The sequence below is a fragment of the Scomber scombrus genome, chromosome 18, assembly GCF_963691925.1.
Source record: "Scomber scombrus chromosome 18, fScoSco1.1, whole genome shotgun sequence".
Taxonomy (NCBI): Eukaryota; Metazoa; Chordata; class Actinopteri; order Scombriformes; family Scombridae; genus Scomber; species Scomber scombrus.
This window is the reverse complement of record NC_084987.1, coordinates 20937826-20955042: the sequence shown is the minus strand read 5'-3', so window position 1 is coordinate 20955042 and position 17217 is coordinate 20937826. Positions and strand designations below refer to the sequence as shown.

At 41.6% G+C, this 17217-nt stretch overlaps 2 protein-coding genes across 2 annotated transcripts; one reads left to right on the top strand and one right to left on the bottom strand.

The window, feature by feature from the left end:
* Positions 1–744: 744 nt before the first annotated feature.
* On the top strand, positions 745–4015 carry polr2f (RNA polymerase II, I and III subunit F). The gene is made up of 5 exons (XM_062438602.1): positions 745–881; positions 1057–1126; positions 2072–2202; positions 3275–3346; positions 3476–4015. Exons 1-5 carry the CDS (start codon positions 862–864, stop codon positions 3564–3566), a joined length of 384 nt encoding a protein of 127 aa, XP_062294586.1. The 5' UTR covers positions 745–861; the 3' UTR covers positions 3567–4015.
* Positions 4016–9037: 5022 nt separating this feature from the next.
* Positions 9038–15573, bottom strand: sox10 (SRY-box transcription factor 10). The gene is made up of 4 exons (XM_062438431.1): positions 15455–15573; positions 11879–12711; positions 10068–10330; positions 9038–9929 (listed from the first exon to the last, which is right to left on the bottom strand). The coding sequence occupies exons 2-4, from the start codon at positions 12301–12303 to the stop codon at positions 9139–9141; spliced, it is 1479 nt and encodes a 492-aa protein (XP_062294415.1). The 5' UTR covers positions 12304–12711; positions 15455–15573; the 3' UTR covers positions 9038–9138.
* Between the last annotated feature and the right edge of the window lie 1644 nt (positions 15574–17217).

Here is a 17217-nt window from a genome sequence, read left to right as displayed (position 1 = left end):
ATGGTTTCAAGTCCAGAGAAACTAAACAGTGTTTTAAATGTGTTGGATATACTTGATCATTTGGAGGCTCTGATTTGATCTTATATTTACCAGAAAGTTTCAAGTCATTCTTTATTTATTTATTCTCAAATAAACTATTATTCAACTAGACAAGTCAATAACCTGTACCTACCAATGTATCATACAGCTCGAGGACAGTATTAAATAAGATAAAGTGGAGCACAATTATGGTCTTTGCCCAGATACAAAATGAAACTCAAAAATCTTTGATGACAATAGATTCTACTACATAATCCAGATTTTGTATGTTTGCGAGTTTTTTCTCTCTTTTTTATAACTTGATGATTTTTGTTGTTTTTGCTTTATTGTATTTTGTATGTTTGTATGTAATATTGATGATTTAATGCTTATTTTGACATTTTACTTTGCATTGTTATTATGTTTTATCTGTTATAGGTGAGGTTTTAAGATAAGCCCATAGTGGGTTTCTACATCACCCACACGGTTTATTTTTATTATACTATTTTTCTCTGACTTTTATTTTACAAATGAGCAAATAAACTAAACCAATTTAACTCCACTAAGAAACTGACACTTAAAACCATATCATACAAAATAGTATTATAGCAAAGAACACAATGTTTTCCATTTGTCTAAATCCTCTCTGACGAAGCTGCAGGAGAAGCGGAACGAAAGAAGATGTTTGTCTCTTGAGCACCCGGAACATTTTCCATCGCGCGCCAAGACACCGGAAGCTGAATGCTCAGCGTTCATGTGTCTTGTTGGTGATAACATAAAATAAGTCTGAGAGAAAAGTCATTTATAGACTTCACGGGACATTTACAAACTTAACAACACAATATGTCGGACAACGAGGACAAGTAAGTGATAGCACACATATTTAAGATATAATGTTACGATACATTAACGATTATTCAGCCACAACACAACACAACGTGTGTTAGCTAACTAACGTGTAGCCACCACAGCTGCTGCTTATATTCTTTATTCTGCTGCTGTAGTCTTTGTGATAACTGGTTTATTTTACATCTGTAGCTTCGATGACGGAGATTTTGATGATGCCGAGGAGGATGAAGGATTAGATGACCTGGAAAACGCTGAAGATGTAAGTGAAACGTTAAATATGAACTATAAGGCAAGAAGTTAGCTTCCCATTCAGGGATAAATGAAAATATTGATATGTAGCGCCTAATTCTACATTTTCACCACTTAATGTTACAATTAGGACATAGTTACAGCGTCGTAGCAAAAGCTTTAACGCTGTTTAAACCCACTTTGTGATTGATTTTTGTGGGACCTTTTTTTGCTTATGAAAACAGAAAATTGCCGATTCCACTGCTTTCCCCCCATCCAGACTCCATATCAAAATCCATAGGATTTAAACTCGTCCAACCTTTATATTAACAATTTATTATCCTTGTTAATCTAGCCCAGATTTGGCAAGTTTTAAGTACAGTTGTTTTTGTTATGGTCTGGTCTAATGTGTTCTAGATGGTGAAATATCAGTGAAGTTGATCCTTTTTCAGTTTTCAAAAATAAAATAAAAGTTTCTCGAAGCTGAAACTGTTTTAATAACCCTGTAGAGTCTCTGTGGCAATCTAGTCCAGATTTAAGAAGTGTTTTATTATGTAGACAGTCTAATGTTGGTTGATGCAAACAATCAAACAAACAAAAAACAGTTAAATTACCCTTTTATCTGTTATAAGTTATTTAAAGGTGTCTGAAATTTGAAATAAGCCTCAAACAGCATCAAGGTTTTTGCTATGATGTTTAAATCTTTTTCATGAGTGTAGGTGATGAAAAAATGGAGAATCAGACATTAATTATCCATATTCATATAAATTGGAAGCTAACTTCAGCATCATAACTACAAGACTGTTGGCTCACTTCATGTTGACTGAATAAAACCGACTTTTAGCAAGACACACGGGCTAAATGTAACTCATCCATTCATGCTCATTTTGTTTTTTTTAGAGGTCTCCACCACCACTGTGTGATAATGTAGCATGGTTCACATGACTAAGCCTGTTTGTTTTGCTGTTGTGAACAGGAAGATCAGGAGAACGTACAGATCCTACCTGCGGGAGAAGGCCAGCAAGCCAACCAGAAGAGGATCACAACACCGTACATGACCAAATATGAGAGAGCCAGAGTGCTGGGTACACGAGCTCTCCAGATAGCGTGAGTGTTTCCATGAGCTTAATATACTGCACGCACCTAAAAAAAAACCAACCCCACGTCAATCAAATATGACTGACTCTTATCAGGCCTGGTATAGCATAAAACATGATGTGCATACGTGTGCTATTTGAACACTAACATTTAATAAATATACTTTCATCTTTAGAACTGTGTAAATTTATGTGTAAATAATACATTTACAAACTATAATAAGTACATTATTCTATTACTGTTCATCCAGTTCATCTGCCAGGACCTAATGTGTAATTGCATTCATACATAATTGTTCAAAGGCACATGTGCACAACAAAAATGTGGAGCGTCTGAGCGAAAGGAGAGAGTATCACATGGAGCTGTGTGTCCTCAAATTTTGAGAACTGTGTGCCGAAGTCTGAGTCAAACTGAGACTAACACATAGTGCCCTTTAAAAGACAAATAACTCTTCAGCATTTGACTACTAAAGACTCCGACATTCACACAGGAAGGAAGAGCGCCACTCTGTCTGTCACCTCTGCACCAACACAAAACCCCCAAAATCATCCTGTGTGAATGCAATTAAAATATAGTCAATGTAGGAAAGAAATCTGGTTACTGATCTGCATGTTTGCAGATTTACAGTAACTACAGTGCATGTAAACCCACTTTTTTAACCTGGTTTCTCTCACTAACCTGGTTAATTTAGTGTACATAAACACTCAATAGAAAAAATGTAATACTCAGTGTATGTCAGTATCATGCAGCATACATTTATATAAAAAATGTGCATTAAAGCTCTTAGAAAAGCTTAATAAAAAGGGGGATGACAAACAACGCGGCACCAGTTTGTTTGATGAGAAGTAAGAAATGAACCAAAACTTGTTCCTCTCACAGGAGTTTGGAAACAGCTCGAGCTTATCATGTGGTTGATTGGCACAAGTCAATATCTGAAATGTAATTAGTACCCAGTCTGAAATTCATCGTAGGATGTTTTGGAGGTTTGGAGGCAACTTAATTAGTGCAACTTTGCCACAAGCAAATTGACTGTAATTCAGTGTTTACTGTACCTGTCTGTGTGCTGACGTGTTTCCAACAGGATGTGCGCTCCAGTCATGGTGGAGCTGGAGGGAGAAACAGACCCTTTGCAAATAGCAATGAAAGAGCTCAAGTAAGTGATAAATATGTAGTTTGAATTATCAGTGTTTCTTTGTAGATTTATATCATGCCTGAAATTTTAGTGTCATTCTGCCAGTGCGTCTCGGTGTCTTATTGTCTATTTGTTTGTGTCCTTCAACAGAGGCAGAAAGATCCCCATCATCATTCGCAGATACCTTCCTGACGGCAGTTATGAGGACTGGGGCTGCGACGAGCTCATCATAACTGATTAATCAATTTCCCCGGTCTGCACTGACAAAGCAGTGTACGCTACTTCACACCCACTTATCTCAGCAGGTCAGTCGGGTACATAAAAACGGTGCAGTTATCCTCCCACCTGTTCATACCTCAGTTCAATGCACAAAATCATCAGGTGACTCTGTGAGCCAGTGAGATATGAACACGTGAAATGTACAGAACAGACACTTTTGAAGATCCCGGAAATATATGGTCCTCTCATTATGTTGTTGGAGCTTTTCACGCCACTCGAGTGAAATTCAAAGTTAGAATCAACTTTAAGTCCGATATGAACACCTGCATTATAAATAACAGCCACAAGGGGGAAACGTAACTTAGGTTGAACATTTGTGTTGTTTTACTAAAGAATCTTGTGTAGTAATTATTATTCCATTTGTTGTTTTGTAGAAGAAAACTGTTTTATTGGTTTGAATAAACTGTTTTGTATAAATGACCTTGTATCATTCACATTACTCACACTAAAAGCTCTCACAGGATTGTAATGAGTTTGAAGTCGCTCTTAAGTCGCTGGGTTAATAATCATATAAAAGGAAGTGGACAGTATAATTATACTATAATGTGCTGCAATGTCAGTCAATTGCACTGAACCTCCGTCGATCATTATTAAAGCTTAAAATGAAACTAGTTCTTCCACTCTCTACAACACAAAGCATTAGCCTGTTATAAATACCAGTGTGATGGAGCTTAGTGTTCAGTTTTTGTGTTGCCTATCATTGGTGATTTTTGCACTGTAGTTTCAGAGTGTTAATAATAACTTTATTTATTTGTGTAACATTTTTAAAAATCCTATTTACAAAGTGCTTCGTGTTTGCCTTCCAGGTGTTGGTGAGAGATAGCATATGAGAACTTGTTCCATCTTTCTTCTGTCTGACAGATGTTATCAGGACTTTTCAGACGGCCGCATGAAATCATTTCCTGTTTTTCAGTTTCCAACCCTGACGCTCGAGCATCAACGACTGTAAATCACAAATTCACAGGCTGTTACATTTGTCAGTCGTATCGTGTTGAATGCCGGCAGCATGTGTTGGCTTGAAATGTCAAAATTTTATCGGTGAGATTTGGCACAAAATTTCACATTTCTGGCACGTTTGTCACATCGAACTGCAAAATAATGTAATCACACAGCTTAAAAATGATCGCTTACTTTAAAACAGAGCTTAATCAGCTGTTTTTAAGTGTCATTGATAACTAGTATATAAGCGTGACATTCTTATTCTCAACGCGTCCACCTTTATTATAACTGTCTAAAGAGATGGAGCAGGTTTACTCTTCCAGCTGTTGAAATAGTGTTGTAATTGTCATGATGCTCTGTCTCTCTGCCATTTTCCTCCCCCATGCAAACACGTGCACACACACACACAAAGCAGCCAGACAGTCGCTGTATTGTTTCGGGGGAAAATGGGTTGTTGATGCTCCACAGTTGGCGAACTGGGCCAAGTGTGTGCTGGAAGTTTGTGAGGATGAGCGTGTTGGTGGCTTTGTTGTGTAGAAAAAGCTGTGTGATGATACTCAAGCCTCTGATAGATAGATGGATGATACGCTCAGTTTGTGTGTGGTGAAGGTAAACCGTGTATTCTCTGTTATCTCACTTGCTTGAACGTCATCAAGAATAAGCCAGTTGTGTTCTGCTTGTCTGTAATTGTGTGTGTGTGTGTTATTATTACTTCCTGACTGACCCCTGAAACTGTTTTAATCTGTGAGTCTTTTGATTGGAGGAGACAGTGCCTCGGGGGTGACTGCGCTCTTTTCACGGGGAAGAGAGGGATGCCCATGTGACACTCACCAGCCACGGCGAGGGGGCCGCCATCAGTCGGCCCCTCACACTGTTTTTACTTTCTACCCTCGGGTCCACTTGTCTTCTTGCCTCATCCGTCATTCTGCCATTTTTTCCCCCACACATTATCTCTTTCTTTTGTTCTGTTGTTCTCTTATCTCTCCGTTTTTGGAGATTTATTCACTCCTGTTCACTCAGTTTTGGAACATTGATCGTCACACAGCTGTATCACTGGAGTCTGATCTGTCGGGCTACGTTTGCGCCAGTTTCATGGACTTCCGATGATGATTCAGTCTCAATAATCCATATTGTTTAACAGAATGTGCTTAATCGAGTGATCTGCAATATTCATATTATATTTTCGCAACAAAAAGCAAAACTTTGGGTTCCATTTCTGTCAGTTACAGCCTGTGAAAGCCACATATCAGCCACACATCCTACCTCTACCTGTCTCTGGGTCTCTACACTCATTTTACACCTGCATTGAAAGCCCCTGCTACTCCAAAGTCATTTAAACAAAGCAATAATTGTACCTATGTCTTCTCTCTGGTTAACCCTATTCACTTTTGGAATGTTTTAATCCCATTACAGCTCCAACCTGAAACGAAAGGGAGAGGGGTGGGGATTTTTTTCCTTTTTTTTTTTCAGTGGATGGAGTGAGTGTTGAGGGGATGAGATGAGGAGTGGAGGGGGGGGGAGGGGGGGGGGGGGGGGGTTGCAGGGTCTATGTGCAGAGAGTATGAGAGTCCCTTTTGTATCCCGATGAAGCTACAGGCCAGGCAGTTATGGGCAAGGCTCCCCCTCATTGCCCTGTTTCCCTCCCCCTCCTCCTCCCCCCTCAAGCTCCCCTTCAATGGCCCTCTTTGTCTTTCCAAAGTATCACACAGCCGATTAAAGCGAGGGAATTAGGAGTCAGGCTTAACAGAAACACACACACACACGCACTATAACAAACTTGAAATATGCATATAGGAACACATAACCAGCCGTACCCCTGTCTGGGGCTGGATTAGTTAAAACTTTCAGTAGTTCACCTGCAAACAGTGCACGCATGTGGATTTGGTGACACTGCTGCTGTTGTGTATTGTGGTGCATCACAAACTCAGTCTCATTCCCAGCCTGCACATACTCACGTCCTCCACACCGTGCTAGTGGTCAGTCGTGGATTGTTGTAGATGTGTGCTGAGTTTCTAGCCAACAGAAGTGAATTATCCATTAGCTGAACCGATTATGTTGAGAATGTGAGCAGCGGTTGAGTCACTACATGTCATGAAGACATGTGCTTTTGTTGTTTTGTCTAATTTACAATGAGAAAATGAGTGTTTGTCAGCTTCATAATAATAGGATCATTTATATAATCTGCGGTCGTCCACAAAAATGATGTTGTCATAGTTATTCAGATCGAGATTTCTTGTGTTTTATTATTTTCATCATCACGTGTAAAGATGTTTCAAGAGGCGGATTTGTATGAAAGCAGAAATAATAGAGCTTTATTTCAAGTGAGTAAAAGATCATTAGTCATCATCACATGTTTAGGCTTTTCGCTCCTGCTGTTGCTTAGAAGTTGCGCTGCCGTTGACAACAGTTACACAAGACTGGAAAATATCAAATACTAAAAATGGCAGTAACAGTCCAAAGTCTCTTCTTCATAACCAAGAGGGACAAATAACAGCGCACGAAGAAAAAAAAAACATAGAACAAATATAAATAAGAAATGTAAAATTCACAACAGATATTTCACACACGGCGATAGATGTACGATGAACTGGGGCGGGAGGTGAAGGGTTAAATGATAGGGACCACAAAGTAAAAGCAGTGATGCATGCAAATGGATCAGATTTGTGATAAAGGAATATTTGAGTGATATACATAAGAACAAAGCAAATAAAATGTGTTTTTTCCACCACTGCAGATGGACAATAAACAGTTTGTAATACAGGTATATTTAGGAGATGAGGGAAAGATATTATATGGTGAAACATAGTAGAACATATAGACCAAAAACAGATAAGAAATGACAAATAACATGAAAAAAAAGATAGTTAATAGATATTTAAAAATGGGAAAAAAGAAACAGAACATAAAGTACAGATTGTTGCTTCTGTGTTTAATGTGTGAGTAGCTGGTATTAAGGATAAGGCACGTTTAGTATTAGGCTCTGTTAAAAGGTATTATCTCTTACATGGAAGCTTTACATGCTCAATATATGGCAACTGTTTCTTAATATTGGCATCTGCCACATTTCAACTGTCAAAAGATGTGACGTTTCACATTGAATACTGTCCTATATACACAGTTTGAATGACACACGAATGAAAAGGAAAGGCAGTGTTGCAGACTCTCAGTGGAGATAATAATAATAATAATAATAATAATAATAATAAGGCAAACTACATTTTACAGTAACGATGCAGTAAATTGTTAAAACGATGATAAAGCTTCTATTGTGTATCCTATGAAATATTGAGACCATGGTCAATGGAAATTGGAATTATTAAGTATAAATAGATTTTTTTTTTTTTTATCACTGAGGTTCTTCTTGAATACCTCGAATACTAACTGAAGTCATCACACTCATCAGTGCCATTGTGAAAACTGGAAAAAGTAACATTTGCCACCGATGCATTTTTTAAGTAATTTTCAACAAGCAATGATACTAAAACTAATAAGCTACATAATAAAAGGTAGTTTTGAGTGTCACATTGGGAGAAACTTCTATAAAATCAGTCTCTTCTTTTATATATATAAAGTTTTGGTCTCAAAACTTTGGTCATTTAACAAACATCTCATATCTGTGTAATTTCAAGTACATTGAATAAGCTATCCTGATAATAGTCAGCATGATCATTTGTTTGACTAAATATACACTTAACAACAACTAAACATGGTGTTATGGCATTTTTCTTCCACGCACGTTAATTGTGTGTACAAAAGGCATTTTTAAAAGAACACAGCACAATCATTTGAATGAAATAGGGACACATGTGCCTCTGAAACCAACAGAATGTTATCAATTATTGTATCGATTAGAACAGAGCAATACAAAACTAACATCTGTTTGATAAAAGGTTCATCTTGCCTGAGAAGTGAACGGGCCACAGCCAAAGACTTTGGCGCTCCATTCTTCTGGTACAAAAAAACCCCCCAAAACATTTCATACAGAATGAATTTGGCTCCCTCTCAGTCTCACCTTCATTAATACCGATCAAGGTATTGATCTTGAAGTAATACATTACCAATTTAGATGTTCCTAATTCACAGTGTGTGACATGGTCCCTGTTGCTGCTGATCCCTCTTTCGGCTTTCTGAAGAGGGGTGTGGACTATGATGTGCCTCCTCTGATACGCATTGAGTCACCAAACTGTCAAGGACGTGATCCCTTACCACCCACGATCCACCCATTGTGTTGTTTGGAGCGTCAGAGGCTTTGCTGCTGTGAATCTAACCCGGGACTCTGCGGTGGTGGGTGGTTGTTTTTTGCCTTTACGCCACCAAAGTAAAACATTCTCTGACTACTACACTGTGTGCCTCAAAAAATCAACCGTGCTTCAAAAGCACCACGCTCCAAACTCATCCTTGGGCTGTGACAGCATTTCTGCATCTGAGAAAGAACAGAACAGGGTTTCTCTCCTGCTGCTTCCCCAGCTGCCTCCCCCAGTGCCTGCCCACTCCCCCCGGCCCAGACCACTTTCACCACTGATGCTACCAACACTGTTGTTGCTGCTCCTCCTTGGGTCTGGACCTGCACCAGTGCCCTCTGGTCTAGTTGTCTGTCATGGCCGCGACAGTGTTGTGTAGACGGGCTGTTCCCAGTGTGTAGGGCTGTGTGACTGCGGTACGCTGGTTGGGTCAGTGATGGCAGTGTACAGGGGCCTCTGTGAGGGCCCCATATAAGAGAAGGCAGAGTATAACCCCGAGGCCTGACTGGAGTGAGCGTAGTATGACCCCGAGGCCTGGTGGTCAGCATATTCAGCAAACTGAGCCCTGGTAGCCAGTGAGGGAAAGGCTGAACTGTAGTGAGGAAGGCTGAGGGGGGTGTAGGTGACATGGGAACCTGCTGAGGCTGCCTCTGCAAAGTGACTACCTGCACCTCCAGCCTCGCTCTTGATTGGGGCCTTGGAAGGGTCCGAGCCCAGAGAGGAGCCGTGATGTTGCTGCGGCTGCTGCTGCTTGGAGAGCCAGGCTGCTGAATGTCCACTGGCCGCTGCCAGAGCTGAGGAGATGCCGTAGGTGTACGGAGAGGCTGGAGAAGCTGTTGCAGCTACTCCTGCCCCAACACTCGGCCCGACCCCCGGGTGCCCATTGGGAGGAAGGTACTGGTCAAACTCGTTGACATCAAAAGGCTCCAGGTTGGCCATCACATCGTGGCTCATCTCACCGATGTCCACATTACCAAAGTCGATGTGAGGTTTCCCAGATCCTGGAGCACCTGAACTCCCCTCTGCTCCCATTGTGCCACGGGAACCCCCGTTCCCAGCCCCCTCCCTCTTTCCATCTCCTGCCTTCCCAGACTGAGGCTCAGTCTTGGGAGTGGTGGGAGGAGTGGGAGGACTGTGGCTCTGACCTGTGGAAGTACAAGAGAATATCTAGTTACAACCCTTTTTCTTTGTACGCTAACAAACATTTATCCATCTGTTCACTTGTATCCAGACTAATCTAACACAGTATCAGTGGGGGTGGTGGGACGAAGGCTGCAGCCCACCTGCAGCATGAGGGTGGTGCCCATCTGCCAGAGGGGACCTGCCCCCAGCGCTGAGGGACACATCCAGGTGGAGACCCTTGTAGAGGCCTTGGCCGACCTCACCCTCCGAATGGCCGTCGGCTTCACTTCCTGACCCAGAACCATTCTTTCCGTTCTTGCGGCGTCGTGGCTGGTATTTGTAGTCAGGATAGTCCTTCTTATGTTGCTTCCTCAGCCTCTCTGCCTCCTCGATGAAGGGTCGCTTGTCGCTCTCATTAAGAAGCCTTGGATGACAGGAAAATAAGTTGGTAGATAGGTTTGTTTGAGGTATGAAGAAGGGGGTCAAAATGTTGATGCTCAGTCAGAATAAGGCCACTGTGTTGGTTTTATGCTGCAGTATGTATTCAACGTGATAATGCAAAAAATGTGACTATGTGGTGATAGTAACATTAATACTAAAAACACATTAAGATGAGGTCTTTAAGGCTCATACCATCCTCAATGAACATTAATAATTATGCAGGAAGTCAACATTCCTTTTTTTTTTACTTTCCAGGTAGCTCACTTCCAGACATCTGCACAGCTGCATCTAATGTCATGCCTGCCGGGGGCTTTTGACTGCTGAACAGTAATGAAATAATACAAGCCAAAGATGCATCCTGTCTGCAAACATGAAACTGAGCTCCTTGTTACTCCTACTGGCAGGAATGGCATGAGAAACCCCTGACCTTCCTCAGCCTTCCACTTCATCTTGTTTCGGGGCAAATTAACCAATCAAGCCAGAGCCCAAGGTCAAGTCTTCATCTAATTAATGTTCCATCTCTATAAGGTTAATGAATTTAACCTTTCTGACCTGGACAGAAAATAGTCAGTGTTCTGTATGAGAAAGCAGCAGAGAAGGAGGGACTTGGTAAAATACAAAGTTAATGTACTTTAAACGACTACTACGGTACTTTGACCCAAGCATACAAGCAATTTCAAAAGCAATGTAGTAAGTTCAGTAAAAGAAGCAGTAGAGTGGTAACATTTTTGCAATACTATTACATATACTATTTACTCCAGCTATGGCCAGCAGTAATTAAACCGTGTATGAAATTTGCCTGGATTCAGGGACATGTGACAACTCACAGCACACTCATAGTGGATAAACAGATACAAGTGCTTCTCTGCCAGTGAGCTGTGACCAAATGTGGGCTGTGAGACGGTGTGGCAGAGTCTCAGTTAAAATGCATATGCATCTTGTAGAAAACATAATGCGTTACTACATTTCCTCATCCAAAATGATCCTAAATAAAAAGTTGAGATAATGTCAACCTGTAGTTTCATCTGTAAAATCTAATTACTCAACATCATCTACATCTATGTGAACCTGGGTAGATGTCAGTTGATGAAGTTGATTCAAACCTTAGAAATAGCAACAGAACATTATTCAGCATATTCAGAACAGCAACAGGATTGTTTTACCTACCTGTGTTTATTCTTGAAACTCTCAAGCCTGACCATGACCAAGGCCTTTCCTATCCAAATTTGAAACTATTTCCACTAACCCACACCCTAAAAATAAACTCTGACCCTGAATGTGTTTCTTCAAGCTGAATGTCACGGTATTTATCTCGAAATTGTATGTAAGGTGCTACTTTTATGAATAGAGTAAAATTACAGTAGATAGTTTTTTTTTCTTGAAATGTTAAACATCCTATCTCAAGGCTCACTATAGGGCTATCCCTGCTATCACATCTCATGCCTATAATGAGCATCATGACAAAACATTACATTGAGTCTTTTGACAGTAGGTGAACTAATCAGCACTGAACATGAATCTGCCTCCTCACCTCCAGAGCTTCCCCAGCGTCTTGCTGAGCTCCGCGTTGTGCAGGTGCGGGTGTTGGTCGGCCAGTTTCCTCCTCGCCGCCTGGGCCCACACCATGAAGGCGTTCATGGGCCTCTTCACGTGCGGTTTGGACTTGCTTCCGCTGGTCACGCGCACTGGCATAGGCACGAGGGTCCAATCGTAGCAGTTGAGCACTTGACTCACCGCATCACGGATCCCTGCGGGGAAGCGTTCGTCCTCATCCTCTGATTTAATTGAGGAACCGGCCGCTGCATCGTCCAAACCCGCTAAATGCTGCTGCCCGTGGAGAGGTGAGTCACCCCCGCCGGGCACACCGGAGGACTGACCCGGTGATAGGGAGCGGCTGTCGTCCGACACCCCGGGACTGAGCTCAACCTCCGATAAGCTCTGCTCCTCTCTGGACATCTTCCTACACACAGAAGCCTCCAGGTGCGCAGAGGATGCAAGACCTATTCCTATAAAGTGTAGCTGACCTGCCTGGGTCCCTGTTCCTGTTTCTACCCTACAGTGGTGCACGAAGTGTCGGCTGGTCTGCTGTCTGATCTGTCCCTCTGGCCTCGTTTAAGTTATAATATAAACTGCCAGTCTGTCTCTACTCTTAGCCTCCGTTGCAAAACTCTGTGAGGGTTCCACATTAAAGTTCTTTCCATCCGTGTTGTTGGTATCATAGGCGGCTCAGTGCGCACCTTGGACCCCAGTTTACCTGTTAATGCACAACTCTGTGCGCCAAACGCACCCAGTCTCACTTCCCTCCTGACTTCCCCTTCTCTCTCTCCTCCGTTTGTCCCGCGGTTGAAATCCCTCAGCACGGACCTGAAACAGCAGAGGGGTGAGGAGTGTCAATCCCTTTCATGGGGTCACAAGTAGCGTCCTTCACCAACACCTGTGCGCCTACTGACTGTGTATTTCTAGGGAGGGAATGCTATACATTTCTGATATTGTGTTATTAATTGTTAGATATGTGATAACCACATTGCAACAGCGAGTACTGTTGGAGCTTCAAAATCATTTCATACTGAATTTGTGCATTTAAGACTCCTAATTTAACATTGGTGGCTCCTCTCAAGCCATTTCCCCATATTGTCTCCACCTCTAGCAGCAACCTCTATGAGAAAAGTTTGATTTCTTTTAATTGCATGAGTTTTGGAGACATTTACATAAAATCACCCCATATGTGTATATTAGAAACAAAAATAGCGTGACTAGGGCGTCTGATGTCAAAATTCAAAGTGGAATCACTGGAGTTGTTTAATCCTTTAAGTGGGCATTGGTCTGCAAATTCACTCAGTTTTAAGTGATGTATAACTGTAAAGTTTATGTGCATGTCCCAGCTCCTGTATAAAGCAGTGCCTCTCTCTGCAAACCCCGCCTCCCCCCCTCCTCCCAAACAAGCTACCGTTAAAGGTTTTGCAGTTATTCCAAGTTCCCCGGAGAGAAAGTGTTGGGTTGATATGAGGCCGCAGTAGCACAGACCTTGGATTTATACTCTGCAGGTCTTGGATAAACATGGCCAGGCGCTGGAAATATAAACCTCGTGTGCGTGCGTTTCAGTACGCGTGCGTAAAGTGACACAGTCTAGTTGTTAAACGGGGGCAGGTCTGTCGATGGGAGCAAAATGTGTCCTTGTTTTGTCCATTAAATCAACACCCTTCCCCCGAACTTAACGTGCTAAATCTGCGAACTTCCTGTGAACCAGCAACTCACAGTCCGCTGGTTTGTTTTCTACTTCGGCAGGTTATCATGTAGCAGCAAAATGAGAGAACTCGCCCACGTTTGCGTGATATTATGAGCTAGGCTGTCACTTTAACAGTCTGTTTTCATGATTGAGTGGAACATTTCTACTCACACACAGGTTTACCCACCTTTAGATTTGAGCACAAGCTTCCCCAGCTTTCTGTCGTTAACATAATATTTAAAATAAAGGTGCCAAATAAGCATATGTATGGATAATGTTTCCCCGATAATGTTATATGATTCTAATTCAGGTTTATCAGTGCGTACTGGCAATTTCTGGTCACCCACTTATCTCAGTAACCAGTATACTTTTTTTAAATGCCATTTGGCTGTGTTTGCAGACTTAAATTACAAGCTGCGTGTCGTGTGGCTCTTAACAAAAGTTTGAGGTGTTTCGAAAACCAGTTTAATTAACATCAGATCAATTTCCAGCAGAGGGGCACGTAGAGCTTCACCATCTGGCCGAGGCGCATTAATAAAATATTCGCCTACCACCTGGTCTGTAAAGCCACTTTACATACTGTCATCAAAAGCGTCCCTGCTACAGACACTATGCGTAAACGTCGCGCGTAACTCACCAAATGCCTCTTTGCGCACGTGTCTGTTATCACACTACTTGCTGCTTTTTTTTATAATGTCACTGCTATAAAAGAAGAATGATGATCGAGAATCACTTGACTGAGTGGCAATAATCCCCTTCCGTCACTGACCATATTGATTAGAGCGTAAAGTGTGGTGTGTGTGTTCAGCAGATTGCGCCTCAAATTGAGAACAAACAAGCAAATAATCAACAAAACATAGAGCATACCCATCATCCTGAAGCACACAATGTCATTTAATACATTTTCTGATCATATATATAAACTGTTTTTGACATACTCGTCAAATAATGCTTGTTATTCATTCACATTTTAAGCACTGTGCGTAATGAATTTCGGGTATGTGAACTCATTATCGACGCTTGACTTGCCAATGAGTTGGCCTTAATTTGGTTGTTTGTTAGTGTTTTCTGTTTTGTGAGATTTTTTTTTCCCCCAATTAGATTTTCAATTAGCTCGTATTTATGGGGTTATCTAGTCCACACGGCTCCAAAATAACTGTAAATAGCAGGGCATTGTAACCCTGCAGTATCAAGATGCAGTTCAACCAATTATGCATGTAGTCAGTCTTTTTGCAATGTCACAAAACTTCTCCTTATAAACTTTTTGATCAATTTCCCTTTCTTCTTATGATTTATCTTTCTTTCTTCTTCGCTTTACTTCCTCCTCAATTCATTGAACACAAAAAGCACAAAGCTTCACAGAAAAAATCTGTGTCAAAGTTAATTAAAAGACCAAACCAATGACGATCAACTTAAAAATGAAATAATCTCAGAAAACAAACATCAGCATTAAAACTGTAGCACCTGTTGCACGGAACTATTATTATAAGGAATTATTATGTTAATGATGATCAACTTTATCCAAAAGTATCAAAAATGTTACCGTTTAAACTGTGTTACTATTTGTAGCAGCTATATTCTCAGATGGTTCTACAGAAAGACCTAGAAGGCTGAAATGTCCCAAATATTATATTATTGAAGTATCAAGATGAACAAATTTCCGATCAATAGGCTATCTATAGAACCAACTTCCTAGCTCAGGAAAAGCTGTTAATGATGATCAGGGCCAATGTTAACAAAGTTTAGAGGCAGGATTACATCTCTAAATTCTGAGTCGGGCTTTCTTCTCTGTGATTCCGACGAGAAGAAACGATCAAATCGCAGAGTCAGAGTGGCCACCAGCAGCAGAGAGGAAAAAGTAGGAAATGCTAAGCGCCTTACTTCAGTAATGAGAAAAAGAGGTCGCCGGTTCAGCACGAGAATCCGTGAGTTCCCGAGTTTCCAGAGTGACGCTCGCTCCCCAGCCCCCTCGCTCGCGCTGCCCGAGTATGAATGCCTGCTCTGTGTGTCTGTACCGGGGCTTAAAGAGCTCCTTGTATGAGGCAGAGAGAAAAAAAATAAAAAATAAAATATACTGGGGAGGACAAGTCTTAAAGGAGCAGCAAAAATTGCGCGGATGGATGGATGAAGATCTCTGATTGGCCGCTCTCTCTCTCTCTCTCTCTCTCTCTCTCTCTCTCTCTCTCTCTCTCTCTCTCTCTCTCTCTCTCTCTCTCTCTCTCTCTATTATCTTTTTTTTTATAGTCGGAGGTTGAATTCAGTCGAATACGTGCGTGCGTAAATTGTGAGCGCAAAATTTTACGCAGAGAGCACATCCAATATTTTCATTTCGTGCATGATTTTACATATGGATGTGTATCGTTCCACACATAAGAAATGATGCAGGCCTTGTCTGGGTGCAACAACCATCTCATTCACAGCACAGCAACCTGACCTACTGAATATATGTCCAAATCATCACTATAAATGGTTGCATGCATTTTAAAGTTAAAGCGTGCAGCATCAGGGGTTTTGTGGATAAGCGATGTTACACGAACTCCTTCAACTGTGAATGTGTCTGACGTTAAATCAGCTGAGACAAAAATGTGTGTAGGCCTGTGATATTTGATTAAACAGACAAAAGCTTAATTTCAGATTTCGGAACATGCTCGCGGGCAAAACAGTTCAGATGACAGATCCACTAATTATAAAAATAAATCTCATGAGAGGTCTGATCACTTCTGGAGAAGAGAGGAAAGGAAGTGGAAGAGGTTCACTAAACATGTTTCATGCTTTTGGATTGGGACTCGAAGATGAGAAAAATGTGCCTCTAAATACAAAAAACGGTCTGTTGACTAAAGGCAACACAAACCCAAAATCATAATATAATCAGTCAGGAATAATATTTTAATAGTAAAATCATACATTTGTGCACCACTATGGATTGAGTCGTGTTTATATCTGTGTATCTATTTTTATATTCACCACCACATCGCAGGTGTGAACTAAATTCAAAGGCCCTTACAGAGATTGTGTGGCAGGCGACAGAGCGCCTCTTCATGACCGTGTGTGACTTTTATATGAGAGCCACAGAGCGCGTTTAAAACCAAACAGTCCTGCTAGAAAATACAGAAAGGAGAGACGAGGGACGCCACGGATACAAACACAAGCGCTGTTCTTCCCAACAATGACCCCCTGTATCCCCGCCATGCGACACACTGGCCCCCAATCCAAAAATCACCACTTTTTTTTCCACTATCCGTGAACTGTGATAAGGGAATCCTAACCATGAGTGCATCTCTCTGTCTGATTCTTTTCCCCTCTCCCTCTTTCATTCCTCCTCTGCCCTCCTGTCTTTGCGCCCTTTGTTTTATCTCAGGTGAATTGTGATCATGTGATCAAAACGATCACCCCCTTCCCCCTTAAATGAAAAAAGGGAACAAAAAGCAGTTCTGTGCATATGAAAAAAGAAAAGAGAAAAGAAGGAAAAAGGCTTGTGTCTTCCTTTCTGTCGCCACTCTTTGTCCACGTCTCATAAAGTAAAAAATGCTTCAGGACCGCGGCGACTCAGGCCCGGGGAGCCGTGGTAGGAGTGTCCGGCTCCTGGAGCTTTGAAACCGGGGAGAGTCAGGGAGCCACTGCGGGGATTTTTGTCTTCTGCCGTC